This window comes from Eschscholzia californica, unplaced genomic scaffold, assembly GCF_041429995.1.
Source record: "Eschscholzia californica isolate CP2 unplaced genomic scaffold, dmEscCali1.0.p SCAF_4, whole genome shotgun sequence".
In the NCBI taxonomy this organism is placed as follows: domain Eukaryota; kingdom Viridiplantae; phylum Streptophyta; class Magnoliopsida; order Ranunculales; family Papaveraceae; genus Eschscholzia; species Eschscholzia californica.
Window position 1 is genome coordinate 15003078 of NW_028238461.1, and position 13369 is coordinate 15016446.

Consider the following 13369-nt stretch of genomic DNA (forward strand, 5'->3'; position numbering starts at 1 on the left):
GTCCAAATGGACCCATCTCCATAGAAAACACAAATCTCTGTGATTTATAATTTTTCATAATACCCTTTATAACCTTGTATATAATACCCACTTTTGAGAAACATCTCCAAAATTCTCTTCCTTTTTTTCTCTCTGATTTTTCTTTTTTCCAATCGTCTCTCTTCCATAACAGAAACCCTCTTTCTTTCTCTATCTATATCTTAAAACCTCTTCCATAACTGTTCGTTTCTTCATCATCTTCAAATCCGAAAACCACCATTGTTTCTACATCACCGTTTCTCCATCACCTAAAATAATCATCGTTCCACCACCGAAAACCACTATTATTTCTCCATCTTTGTATCTCTATCATCGTTTTCTGTGTAAGAAGCAAAACCGAGAAGCTCTCCATCGTCGGTTATTCCATTTATCTATCAGAAATCGAAATCCATTCTCATAGCGATCTCCAACTAATTAGAGAAGTCGTCTTTGTTTCATCTTCATCGTTCTTGTTCATCATCTTCATCAAATAGAGACATTCCTTCATCAGTTTGTAATCGAGTAAGTTATTTATTATTTTTAGTTTCTCTCTCTAAAACGCATCATCTTCTTCATCTTCCAATTTTTTTCATCATCTCCCATATTTTTTTTTTTTTTATTAAAATCGTTATTTTCATAATTCATTTCCTCCATCTTCTTCATCATCCGTATACTGTCTCCAGAGTTTTTAATTATGAGCTAATTTGTTATCAGATCTTGAAATACAACATTTTTACAAAACATAACCTGTTTTTTATAGAAAAAAACACATATTTGTTTCACGATTATTATGTTGTTGCAGTACACAATTTGTTCTCTGATTCTTGTTTTGCTTCTTAAATAACGCGTTATTTATTGGTGAAGTTTTATATTTTCATATTTCAGCATATAATTATCATTCTTACATTTAAAAAACAAAACATGTTTTCCAATTATAGAGAATTGTTCATAAATTCAGGCCCGTGGATGGGCCAGTGCGGGCAGGGCGCCCACACTGGGCCCACCACCACTAGGGGCCCATTACTTCTTTGTCTAATTAAGCGTATATAAAGAAAGAAGATTGATTGTAAAGCACTAGATGGATCCTAGCTCAGTTGGTAAGGTTGATTGGTTTGGGCACACTAGGTCATGGGTTCATCTCCCACAAGAAGCATTTTTTTAATTTTTTCTTCAATCTGTCTTTCGATAATTTTTTTCTTCAATCTATCTTTCTAAACCTTGGAAAAGAAAAATCGAAATTCTAATTTTTTAAAATTTTGTACAAATTAGAAGACTTTTATTTAGTTAGGACAATCACAGAACACACCATTAATTTGGTTCATCAATGATTTATTATAACGTTTTCAGGTAAATTATTTCAAATTTGTGCTTGTTACTTCGCGTGTAAAAAAATTTTTTAACTCGAATTTTTGTAAAATGGCTTCCATTAAAGTTTGGCACTGGGCCCCAAAATTGTCAGCCACGACCTTGCATAAATTATACTTATTTATGAATAAGAAAACATTATTCCTATTGGGCATATCACAATTTCTACATGTGCACATTTAAGATAAATCCTAAAAAAGTTATTAATTTATTATTGTTACATAGGTACTCTGTTATATCTCCATAACTATCAGAGTCATTGAACAACCAGATTGGACACGCTAGGGTACTTCCAATTACAACGATGTTGGATGCAATTCGTATGCATATAATGGAGACGATGAACTTCAATCGCGAGTTTAATCAAGAACCACCTACTTTAACAAATTTATTTCGTGTTCACTTTCTTCATCAACAACTCTCTCACTTGCCTGTATCAAATGAATAATATTAATGGATATATTCAGTGAAGATGTAAAATATCTTATAAATAACATATTATTTATATATTGTGTTAAACAAAAACAGTACCAAAATGTATTTTCTGTTAAGTAATATACATTATTTACAATGAACAATATATTTAGGTGAAAAAAATTCAATCAATATGTGTTATTTCTAATACAAAACATGTACTGATTCCATCAATATATACATTTTCTGGTTCAAGACCTACCAGATCTCTCATCCAGACTTCGAAAACAAGTCATCAACTGACCATCTCACAAACCTTCTGTATGTATCAGCATGTCTTGGGCTCTTATTGTACAGATCAGTGTGCATGCATACCCAGAGCTATTGAGAATGAAACAAAAATAAGAAGTTAAAAACACATTAATCATAATACATTACTTGTTTTTCAAATGAAATTTCAAAGAATGCTCCTCATAAGACTAACAATTTTGATCATTTATTTATTAAAAATTGTATATAATGTATTTTACAAAACATTTTTGCATCTGTTCTAAGCTAACAAAAAATATTGTAAAATCACTTTTATCTATTTTAACTGAGTAATAATGTTTTGAAAATAAAATATAGGGAAATTTTATAGGGCCCCCTCATTTTTGTTAAAAGGCCCTAAATCATAATTTACAAAGTAAAATGGTTCATGGGGAGGCCTTTTACCAAAATTGGGGAGGCCTTATAAAACTTCCCTAAAATACGAGTTTCACATACTATTCATTGATAAAAATATATCATTTGTAGTAAAAAAATGTATTTTTTCATACACATAAACTCTTTCTACTCACACGAACATTTTTCGTTATTACAATAAAAACAACAAATGTATTTTAAAAAACATACATTGTTTTGTCAAACCCCAAAACACAAAACAAGAAGCAAATCTGAAAAATCTGAATCAAAATAACAAAACAAGAAGAAAACACATGTTGTGTAATACAGAGAATCACAAGAACCCTAAACTAATGAAAAAACAGAGATATCCAAATCAAAATCCATTTTCGCTTGAAAAAGAATGGTGTTCCAAAACTCTAAACCCTTGTTTTACATGAAAACTTGTATATAGATCGACTCCCACCACAAATCATGAAATAAGCAGATGGAGATGATGAGAGACTAAGATCTTCAAGTGAGGGTGATGGATCGACAACTGTTTGGGGAGAGAAATAGAGTGAGGGAGAGGGAAAAAGAGAGAAGAAAAAAGTTATTTTGTTTCTTAAATGAGAGGATTTGGGTATTTAATGGGGGTGTGGATTTGAGTATTAATGGGGGTGGTTTTGGAAAGTGAAAGGACTATCCTAATTAATTTTTGAGTTTATAACTCAAAAAACGGGTCCTATTTAAAACCAAAATAATAATATAAATGGATATCTCGTCCATTTGGTCTCATCTAGAGAGAAAACACAAATCCCTAGAATACCAAATAAATCATAATTCCTAATCTAACCTTCCTCATATATTATAACTGATTTATCTTCAAAATCCATAAATATCTTCTTCCACTTTTATCTCCCACATTCTCTCTCCAATCACGTTTCTAAACAAAGTAAGGTTAGCTTCATTATTTTTAGTAACCGAACCTCTTTATTTTCTCTCTCTAAATCCGATTCACATAACAAAACCTCCATTAAACTCAGAAAGCTTGTTTCATCTTCATTAGAGTAGCTGTGAACACCTCCATTAAATCAGATTTAATATTGCTTTTCAGGTAATTTTTAAGGGTTTGGTTTCTTCTTTTCTGTTTAATGTTTTTCATCTTCATCTTTAACTTTGTTCATGGATTTCATTATAATAAAATTTCTCTCTCTATCATCTAATCAAATCTTCATCATTATTCAATATTTTCTCTCTCTAAGATTCATAACCGATTTTATGATGTTAATGTTAAATCCGTCTTTACAATTCATTTTATTCGATTAAGAAGTGTTTGTCTCTATGTATTTTGTTACTTTTTAGTAGTTTTAGGTTATAGATTTTGATTTTAGATCATTTTTTCAAATCTTCATCAAGGTTTCCGTACAATTTTTGATGCAGAGAAGATCTCGTATGATTTGTTATAACTGAATGCAAACGATATATAATTTAAAATAAATTACGGATCGTTTACAACAAATTACATATCATTTTTTATCCAGAGTAGATTTAGTACGATTTGGTTGTAACAGAATGTAAACGATATATAATTTACACGACATTACATGATGTTTACTGAACATAACACATACATAACGCAAACATCTTCTGTACGATGTTTCTATAACAGAATGTAAAATATATGTATTTTGTTACAAATTATACATACTTTATAAATAATATTAAAAACATCTTATAAATCTGCATAAATTATATATAATTTATTCAACATTACACGTACTTTTTCCCCAAAACAGTTGCCGTTTATAGTACAATAAATGTTCCAAAAATTGTATGTAATTTATTGCACATTATACATATTTTTTTTCACATAACAGTGACCTTGTGATTCAAACTAAAGTTATGTTTGTCTCCTAACACATTATGAAGTTTAACAAACAGTATGCATAATTTATTTCATTATGCATGTCGTTTCTAGTAAATTATATGTTTTGCTGACAAATGTATATGTTTTTTTTTTGTGTAGTTTTGCTGTTACTTATGGAATTTCCTACAGAATCATCCAATCTAAGTAAGACCACAAAACTAAAATCTGATGGTTGGGATAAAATATTTACTGGAGTTGGTCATTTGTTTCCTGGTGGTGCAAAAGCATTTGGATATGCTCTTCGACAATATAGTGTAAATGTTGTTTGTCCTGCTCAAGACTACATATGTTCTTCGACAATATAGTGTAAACGATTTTTTTGTAACAGAATGTAAACGATGTGTAATGTAAAAGAAATTATGTGTAATTTATTGAACATGACACACATACAGCTGATAAAATACGTTGTATACATGACAAATGTTGGTTTCCTCGTCATAAATAACACATAATTTACGTATTTGTTTCATAATTTGTATTCGATGTGTATTTATGTATGAGTAAAAACGAAAACAAATGTTGTTGTAATGTTCCTAGAAAAATATACTATTTCCAAATCTGAAAATTAAGTGAGAGAAAGTGATATATAAGTTTTGTATATTAACCCCCAAATCACGCTAAATTGATCCCAGAAAATATACTCTTTCCAAATCTGAAAGTTTAGTGAGAGAAAATTGATTTGAATAAAAAAAAAAAATATATAGTAAGATAGAGACAATTGATTTGGTCCAAATTTGTAAGAAGAGAGAGAAAAATTGATTTCCTAATCTGTTTAGAGGAGAGAGAAATTATGATTTGTTTCTATCCGTTTTTTGCTAATAAATCCCTCAAATAACGCTCAAATTTGATTTCCTTCTTTTCAGCGTTTGATTAGTTTCTGGTAATGGCGTTTCGAAGATTTAGGTTAGGATTTTTGGAAACGTTTCGTTTTGGGAAACTTTTGATTTTGTTTCTTATAATTTATCCCAAATTCACGGTTAATTAAGTCGTTGGAATTTTCGATCCGACCCCACAATTTAAAATCTCGCGAAAATGGTTTGGGACACGGATGGAATTGTTGTATAGATAGTAAGGGTTTTTAGACCCAAGAGCAAAAGGACTAAAAATCTATTTTTTGACAAGATTGGACCCTAAATCCATTTTGAACATTATTTTGGTCTATATACCGATGGACTCTATCCTAATTTTGGGCTCGAATTTGATTGGGATTTAATGGGTAATGTAAATGTATTTTGTTTGACGAGGGTACTATGGCCCACACACCTAAAAGACTAAAAACCTATTACCTAAAAGACTAAAAACCTTTTTTTTTTGACAAGATAGGATCCTAAACCTTTTTAAGATATTATTTTGGACTATTATCCCATCGACTGTATTTAGAACCATCTTATTTTTTCTCTAATCCTTCTTCCATCTTCTTGGCTTCACCAAGGGTTAACCTAAAGCTTTTCTAGGGGTCTCCAAGGGTTGTGATTGAAGGATTCAAGTTCTAGATAGAGTGAAGAAGAACAACTTTTAGAACTACTTGGCTATTGATAAAAAAAAGGGTGTTTGATTCACTATTTGATGTGCTTGACTCACATAGTTTGATTTGACAACATATGGATTTATTTTTCCATTTTGCACTTCACTTTTCTTAGTTTAGTTCTAATCTTGAATCACCACCTTTCAAGCTTTACGTTTTATTGGTCGTGTCTCGCCAACCTACACCTCAATTTAACACCTTTGTGCAGCTAGCATATTTTAAAACTGCAGAAAACTAGAAAGATGAAGAAAAAAAATAATGACCTAATAATGCTTGAATCATAAAACAATGTCAATAAAATTATTTAACCAAATTTGGGTATTTGACGACCCAGTCTGAATAACACTAAAACATTTGATGTTCCAAATAAAACTTAAAGAAAAGAAGAATTTTTAGTTCATTGCCCAAACTGCTCATGTGAAGAATGAGAATGTGGCTGAGAGAGAAACTTGTGAAGTCTATCTGCAGACGAGAAACCCCAGATGATATTGACCTCCAATCCTATTTCCTGTAATGCAAATTCAACAAGTTAAAACCTTTGGTTAATTTTCGTAACTAATGCTCATCAAGCCCTTAGAACACGGCCCCAAACACGAAAAAGACGAAGGTAGAGGTTAATTGCTAGATAATTTTGGTTCGACTGCAACTAGATCCCCTAACTCGAACACGGAAGAAGGAACGTCAATGTCGTTAAACCCGGTGTTGTAACCACACCACCACCACCACCACCACCACCACCACCACCACCACCACCACCACTCTAAAAGGACCTATTTCTTGTACATTTTGGACACTCCTTTTCCAATATAAATTCATTCTATTACTATATTAGTTGAGTTACTTGACTAACTAATGGTACGTAATAGATATTAAATAGAGAAAATAACCGTATTTTATGATTTTAAGAATATAAATATATTTACATTTATATAGAGCTTTATTATGTACGGGGATATTGAAAGAACAAGAATCTATATGATATAAGTGAAAAAAATCTGTACCTTCGTCTATTGGGTGACTCAATAGGGAATTTTCGCTCATTCCCCGTTTTCACTAACTGAACCTCTTAGTCGAGCTTGACGTTTCAAATGAATTACGCGGGTTCGTTTCACTGATGTGATCTCCTCTGTATTAGTTTTAAGTGATTCGTTATTTTGCTGCTCCGTAGGTTGCTCTGATTCACATTACTTAATCATGTCAATTGAAAAACGGTATTTCAACGGCATAATAATATTCGATAGTTTTGAAGCGGTATCCGACCGTGTAGAAAGCTTACCTCGAAAATCAATAGCGGTAGTGTTCAGGGGGTCATTAGTAGCTTGCACTTTGTCCGGATCTTGTGGTCTTCCAATAACATGATTCTCCGTACTTGGCCTGATACTCTGTAAAGGCTTACAGACATCCTGAGACAATCTCTTTCTCTCAGCTTCCGACGGATTCCAGTTTTGAGAACCCGGTGGGCTTGACCAATCTTGCCCAGGAGCATTCATTTGTTTCGTTTGAGTACAAGAAATAAGAGAACTCTGTTGTACATTACTGGCCTGTTTTTTTTCTGGCCCGCATTTGAGCGTAGGATCATTCATTTGTTGAGTGCCAGAAATAAGAGATCTTTGTTGTACATTACGGGCCCGTTTTTCGCCAGCCTGTTTTTTCCGCAGGTGGAACCTTATCATTCGTCTTTGACGTGCAAGTAATATACGATCGCTTTTCATCAGCGAAGCACTGATATTTTGAACGGGACGAGGATGAGCAGATACACGAAGTGGCATGGTATATTGGTTTTCGCGAAATATTTGAAGCGCTCTAGTCAAGCTTGATTGTTCTCTTACGATTTCTATTTGTTGGTTTCCTCCTTGAGCTGCAAATGATAACATTAAAATGTTAAACGAAATTATCTTTTCAATTATCGAATATTGCTCCAATAAATGGCGAAAAAACAAGGCTATTTAATTTTTCAATGGATATCCAATTAAAATTTACCGGATCTTGTCCGGTTGTCGCCCTCCTTGTGTATTTCGCCTCCTTGTATCTCACCTACCATTCGCGAATAACATCTTGCTAGCAATGCTGAAATGTATAACAGGCACCCCCAGAAAAGATCCGAGTTAGCGCCAGTAGACAATGCTAGTGGTAGCTAAACTTTGAAATAAAGCACTAGATGGTACCTTCGATCTCCTTAGGTCCCATCGTATCTTGGTTTATGTTATTAGTCAACTTTTCGGCATTTTGACTATCTGCTTGAAAAGGCATTTTATTATGTATAAACCAAATCTGACACAAACAAGCTTAACTTCCTGCATATAGATCTTCAATATAAGAGTTGTACTAGATGGTACCTTCAATCTCCTTAGGTCCCATCGTATTTTGGTTTACGTTATTAGTCACCTTTTCGGCATCTTGATTATCTGCTTAAAAGGCATTTTATTATGTATAAACCAAATGTGACATAAACAAGCTTAACTTCTTGCATAGATCTTCAATATAAGAGTTGTACTAGATGGTACCTTCGATCTCCTTAGGTCCCATCGTATTTTGGTTTACGTTATTAGTCACCTTTTCGGCATCTTGATTATCTGCTTAAGAGGCATTTTATTATGTATAAACCAAATGTGACATAAACAAGCTTAACTTCTTGCATAGATCTTCAATATAAGAGTTGTACTAGATGGTACCTTCGATCTCCTTAGGTCCCATCGCATTTTGGTTTACGTTATTAGTCACCTTTTCGGCATCTTGATTATCTGCTTAAAAGGCATTTTATTATGTATAAACCAAATGTGACATAAACAAGCTTAACTTCCTGCATAGATCTTCAATATAAGAGTTGTACTAGATGGTACCTTCGATCTCCTTAGGTCCCATCGTATTTTGGTTTAAGTTATTAGTCACCTTTTCGGCATCTTGATTATCTGCTTAAAAGGCATTTTATTATGTATAAACCAAATGTGACATAAACAAGCTTAACTTCCTGCATAGATCTTCAATATAAGAGTTGTACTAGATGGTACCTTCGATCTCCTTAGGTCCCATCGCATTTTGGTTTACGTTATTAGTCACCTTTTCGGCATCTTGATTATCTGCTTAAAAGACATTTTATTATGTATAAACCAAATGTGACATAAACAAGCTTAACTTCCTGCATATAGATCTTCAATATAAGAGTTAACGGCTCCATTACGGTAAGATGAAAATTAAGTGCATCATGCATAGCTCAAGTGGCAAAGAAGGAATGAGCTATATGGCCTGGGATTTTTGCCGGAGTATTGCCCGGAGGATGGCGTGGCATGTCCGGATTTGGAAAAGAGCATGCCACGTCAGATTTCGGGCCATAAAATTCGAGCCAAGTAGCACCGTTAGGAAAGAAATATGTCCTTGTCGTTTAAAGGAAACGGCTGGTTGAAGTGTTGATTAAATGATTAGGGTAGCATACGATTTTAAATCCATTTTCCTGGGCTTGATAGAAGTAGAAGGTTACCTGCAACGGGGTTTGGATTTACAGTAACAAGTGCATTCCGATCTTGGGTGTCTTGACCCAATGGATGACTTTTTGAGCGAATCAGGCGACGAATATCTGTCAGCCGCTTCTTTCCATGTGAGAGTAAAGCAGTATTTTCGATTTCACGGTTACGATTCCCTTGTGAAGAATCAAGCGGGTTCTCTGGATGTGTTTGATCTGAAAATATTTAAAATATCAGCACACATCCCATTAAAAGCTTTTCTTCATAATTGTTATACCATAGGAAAAAAGATAAGTCGTGGATATTTCCGTGGCGATGAAGTAGAGAACCAACCAGAAGCTTTCGGAGTAGTAGACTCGTTTTGCATGTTCGGAACTTCAGAGTTGATTTGAGGTCCTATTTCGACATGGCAACAACAGCAATTATAAGCACTAATGGACAGAAATTTGAAGTTAAAAAAGGGAACAAACCTAGATATGGACTACTCTTTATACCGGTTTCTTTCTCCCTAGATTTCGATACTAATTCAGCGGAGTCAGCAAGTATCAAGAGCTGATTCAGTCCTCCAACATGATCTTCCGTCCTCCACTTTCGACCCTCATTGGAGAGTGTGAGGTCTGTTCTATCTTCTGTTACTGTTCGTTTTCGTTCTCGTTTTCTTGGATTTATCCGTAGTTCATTATTCTGAAAGTTACCATTTTCTTGTATAGCTTGATGTTGCTCCGGTCCAATAACTTGCCATTGTTTGTTCCTTAGGTCCCACTTCACATCAGGTATCATCAACCGTTTTTGTGCCGATCTGGCAACTAATCCATTCTGTCCATTAGAAGTTGTGAGGCTTCGCTCCGTTGACATACTCTGATGTTGATCTTTCTCTCCAACTGTCATTAAAATGGCAGTTTATTAAGAAAGGACTGAAATAGAGTACACTAGTAAGTACTTGATAGAAAAGGTAACGACAGCGACCGAACTAATATACATTATCTCCAATAAAACCCAACAAATAGTTATAAATCTAGATACAACTAAAATGTTATATTAGAAAAGTAAATACCCCTACCAAACAAGAAAGCACCCACTACAAAAGGCAGGATTTATATTCTAATTCACTAACAATCTAAAGACAATGTTGATAAAAGTAATATTTAGAGTTACTTTTACCATGAATAACAAGCAAAGAGAAAGTAATAGCCGTCAAAATGATTCACAACAAGGGGCTTATTTAAAAGAAACGATAACGTCTAAAAGATTAGTTTTAAATACATTACATTAAGAATCATTGTAACAACTTCGGATCACTTTAAGGTACTTTAAGGTTTAACCCATTTTGAGAAAGAGTAATGGGTTATAGAGAAAACAGTTGCTCTGTAACCCTAGACAACATATGGTGTTCTAGAGATAGAATGTACTGACAACCCTAAGTTGGAGTGATTACCGCAAGTTGGTTTCCTCCTTGAGGTTGCGGGTTCGAGACACGGTGTCTTACCCCTTAAATTACGTTGACAATTACAAAAAGAAAACATTTAAACGTATATCTTTTACATGTATCCAAATATTGCGGCCACTATACGACAAGAAGATGCTTTTAGATATGGCAACATGATGGTGTATAATCTAAGAGTCAGTTGCATAAAAGATACGTACTTACAAGGTTAACTTGTCATAGTTTAAGAAGGTGTGGGATGGATGCCACTCCCGTAAACCGTTATATCACTCACACTTGTACTTTAAAAATCTTAAAACAAACCCTAGACGTGATCCTTATGTTCTTATCGAGTATGCAGTCAATCGTAAGCCTAAATCTAGACAGTCAACCCGAGTCAATGAAATCAAAGACAAGTTCAAAAACCGAATCCCTAAGGGAATTTTGGCCTCTCTTTTTTCAATCTCTAAGTAAATCGGCTTTTGGACAAAGGAGAAAGCTGAAATCCTTTAAGCTTCAATCCATGCAAAAGAATTGTTTAATAAACTAAGATACTCACTAAAATAAAACAAAAACTCATCTATATTTCACCCATTTCATCTAGCAAACCCTTATTGATATCTACTAGAAAAATATCAAAACTTAAACTTCAAAAATAATGAAAAAAAATAGAGAAAAAATCCATCATTTTGGTTCATCCAATGACTTTGATTAACTCATGAAGACTTGTTAATTCTTACTAAAACTCAGTCAAAATGAATCTCTAGCATTAACCCAAACTCTATAATCAAACCCAACATGCATTTATACTCTAAAACTATGATTAAAAATTAAGAAAAGATGCAAACTTTTACTTGATTAAACCACAAAAATGGAAAAATTTGCAAAAATTCAATAGTATAAAAAAAATGAAAAAAAAAATGATAAACCCTAGTTTATGTGTCCCATTAGAATAAAAATTTCATGAGTTCAATTATACAAAAACTAATTCAATTAACAAATATATAAACATAAATCAAAAACCTAAATAAAAATAGGATTAAATTAGTAAAAAAAAAACAGAGTAGTGTTTGCTTACCAGTATAAGAAACTAACAAAACCAGCAGCAATGTTAATCCCCAAACCCTTTCTTTCCCTCTCTAGTTTTTTTTCTCAGTACTCTTGCAGTTTTATTCTTCATTTGGAGAGAGAAAAACATTAAATTGACAAATGGCAATTTCTCTGTCAAACGACAAATGTAGAAGGAAACCCATAAAATTTAGGTGTTTATTAGCAATTGATAGTGTATTTAGGGTCTAATCATTTTCTGTTGTGTAATTAAGGCAAAATCCTTAATAAAATTCTACAATATATAAAATATATATTATTATATATGGGGAAAGATTTCATTTCTTGATGCTGGTCTAGTAAGTCTGAGTTGGATAAAAATATTCCAACACCAAATATTTTTTTTTCTATCTTTCTATTATTACTTCATTTACTTTGGGATAATAATAATTAGGGATTGGGATTTTGATTAAAGAAATTCTGTCTCTTTTCTTTCACATTATTAATGGTATAATTTAGGATAATATGTTTAATAAATGGCTTTAAAAGGCACATTTGTGGAAAAAAGATATGAGTATGCAATTTGGAATGAGAATTTTTTTGTTTTTACCTTTCAAATATATTATGAATTAGGAATTGAATTGACTCCTAGATTGATGTATTTTGCGGAAAATTAATAAAATTACATAGCAACTAATAATTTCGATGTTTTTGAGTAAACCAGAATTTTTCATTTATAAGGAAATTTAATCCAATATATTTTACATGGTTTTGACTAAATCAGAAATTTCATTTACAATTTTTTTTTTGTGGAAACTAATTTTTTTTTACATAGCAACTAATAACATGAGAGATGAGACATACAAAAGTAAATCACGACCTCAGACTTAAAATAAATAAATTACAACTTGAAATTTAAAAGAACGCGGCTTTACAACAATAAATAAAAGTGAGAAGACACTAAAGGCCATAAACTTCATTATACCTAGTTACATCTAAGGGCCTAACTAAGCGACTGTGTTGATGATAAACTAATATTAATCTAACAAATATTATCTTCTAAATTAACTACTTGTAATTGACGTGTGATTTGGTTTTATATTTGGTTTTGTTTTGAATTGTTGTTTTGGGTTTTGATTCAAAATCTGTGATCTTTTTTTTTTTTGTTGAGGAAATATCTGTGACCCATAGTGAATATCTATAATAAATTCGGAACAAGTATGGCAGTTTAATTCAAGTGTCTTGCTTTAACGAAACGTTTGTTACCGAGTTATAAACGTATTATGTCAACCATAGTTCCATTTAGTTGTAGATATTAACATTTTAATTTCTTTGACTTTGACCCTTACAGATAACCGTCGATTTTTATACTAATATTCAGATTGATGTAATAAAACAATTCCAACTTTTCCAAAACCAATATTCCAATTCATTATTGAGTATTTTACTTGTTTATCTTATACTTTTTTTTTAAGATTATCATAATACCATATTAGATGATTTTATATTCCCAAAGATACATCAAATAACATAATAAGCACATAAAA

At 32.4% G+C, this 13369-nt stretch overlaps 1 protein-coding gene across 1 annotated transcript; it reads right to left on the reverse strand.

The window, feature by feature from the left end:
• Positions 1-6137: 6137 nt before the first annotated feature.
• On the reverse strand, positions 6138-11911 carry LOC147543074 (uncharacterized). Its single transcript, XM_086636171.1, has 14 exons — positions 11854-11911; positions 9847-10233; positions 9686-9748; positions 9370-9567; positions 8903-8971; positions 8735-8803; positions 8567-8635; positions 8399-8467; positions 8231-8299; positions 8060-8128; positions 7875-7961; positions 7171-7752; positions 6896-7068; positions 6138-6402 (listed from the first exon to the last, which is right to left on the reverse strand). The coding sequence occupies exons 2-13, from the start codon at positions 10205-10207 to the stop codon at positions 6932-6934; spliced, it is 1842 nt and encodes a 613-aa protein (XP_086492297.1). The 5' UTR covers positions 10208-10233; positions 11854-11911; the 3' UTR covers positions 6138-6402; positions 6896-6931.
• Between the last annotated feature and the right edge of the window lie 1458 nt (positions 11912-13369).